Genomic DNA, 1,748 nt, shown 5'->3' with positions numbered 1-1,748 from the left:
CATTTCCTCTTCTACTTACCCACACAGACTTAGGCCTCCTTCCAACATTAGAAAGTTACCACCCTCTATGTAACACTAAGCCCCCGTTTACTATCTTTGTACCTAACGTAGTACTTTGCCCCTCATAAATATGTACTCAAATTCTTGTTGGACGAGTGGTTTACCTTGATGCCTGTTCCATCTCAGCAATGATATTCTTCATGCCTGAAATGGTCTTTTCCTTGAAAAGTAATATAAGTATGACATAAAAAATTATCTTAAACTGTTATTTCTGTTAAAACTGAATGAACAAAAATCAATTTCCCCACCCTTTTCATTTACATTTGGGTTTAAACATTTATGCTTTATTCATCTTTCCTATACTTTAAAACTAAAGCCTAGTATATCAATGTCAATAGTTGTACTAGACAAAAACAATTGATTATGCTCATTAGCATGAAGACTACACTTGGGTGTATGGATATGAGATCAATGTGCCAAATGCTCTGAGGCTTTGTGCAGTCCCCCAGGCACACCAGAGCCTCCAGAGCACTGTTACCTGGAGGCCAACCAGTGGTTTGCATTAGGGTGTTCTCCATGAGGAGTAGTCTGATTCACCTCTCTTCACGTTATGAAACCCAGGAAAGTGAATATTGAAAATAACATTAGCTCTAGCTGATTTGGCTCAGTGGATAGAGCATTGGCCTGCAGACTGAAGGGTCCTGGGTTCCATTTAGGTCAAGGGCACCTGCCCAGGTTGTGGGCTCGATCTCCAGTGGGGGGAGTGCAGGAGGCAGCCGATCAATTATGCTCTCTCATCATTGATGTTTCTCTCTCTCTCTCCCTCTCCTTTCCCTTCTGAAATCAATAAAAATATTAAAAAATAACTTTAATTAGATGTATTATTCATATTAGTCATCAATAGCATCTTCCAAAGCTGCTAAAATGGAGTTACTTATAAAAATATATTTTTATTTAGGTGTCAGTTAAATAAGGAGGTAAATATTAGACCTAGAGCAAAAAATGAATAAAATAAACTATTGATATTCTCCCTTTTCAAGGGTGTGGTGAGGGAAATTAATGAGTCATTCAAGGCTGAAATAGGTGTGCTTATCTTCACGCCATCAATACTATTCCTACACTTCCTCCTTTGAAAGTTCTTGTTGATTGTGAACTAAAGATTCTATTCACAGACACTTTGGCTAACATTAGCCCTGTTCTTTCACTAACTAGATTTCACTTTGCTCTTTGAAGTTTGAAATCTTAAGTAACAAAGTCAACAAGATGAAAACCTAAACCTTTATTTCCAACCAGTTTTGTTCCTGTTCATCAGGACGGTTTAGTTATGTGTGCATGGACATGTGCATGTGTCATCTCCCTTTATTCATGTATTCCTCTCCAGAATGTTTCTTTTAAAATAAGGAATTAATTATAATGCTTTGTTTACATTCTTTCATTGATTTACTGTATCGATGATGATATTCTACACTCACCATTACATATTTAAATTTGTTGCTTACCTATCCCATCTTATTTTTTGCCACCTATCCCTACCCCATACTTACCTCTTCGCAATCTATGCTCTGGACATTATAAACTATCAAGAAACCCTGTGACATTCTCTGATGAAAGCTACTGGGCTCTCGTAAGTTGCTCTACCTGTCTGGATCCCCTTTCTCTAAAAGGTATTCTGCCTGTCTGAACACCCTTCCTCTCACTGTAGCCTTTCTCTAAGTCTTTCCCTGGCTAATTCCTAGGCAATTTTCAGT

General features: G+C 37.8%; 1 protein-coding gene across 1 annotated transcript in view; it reads right to left on the bottom strand.

Moving 5' to 3' along the window:
• Window positions 1-1,748, bottom strand: part of LOC102751617 (testis-specific gene 10 protein) — a 115,735-nt gene that overhangs the window by 49,137 nt on the left and 64,850 nt on the right. The window contains exon 11 of the mRNA XM_006764747.2: window positions 165-220. Within this exon, the coding sequence (XP_006764810.1) occupies window positions 165-220 (56 nt within the window). The remainder of the gene's footprint in view (window positions 1-164; window positions 221-1,748) is intronic.

The sequence above is a fragment of the Myotis davidii genome, unplaced genomic scaffold (assembly GCF_000327345.1).
Source record: "Myotis davidii unplaced genomic scaffold, ASM32734v1 scaffold2601, whole genome shotgun sequence".
NCBI classification, from domain to species: domain Eukaryota; kingdom Metazoa; phylum Chordata; class Mammalia; order Chiroptera; family Vespertilionidae; genus Myotis; species Myotis davidii.
The sequence above is the reverse complement of the archived record's forward strand: the minus strand, read 5'-3'. Positions and strand labels throughout refer to the sequence as shown.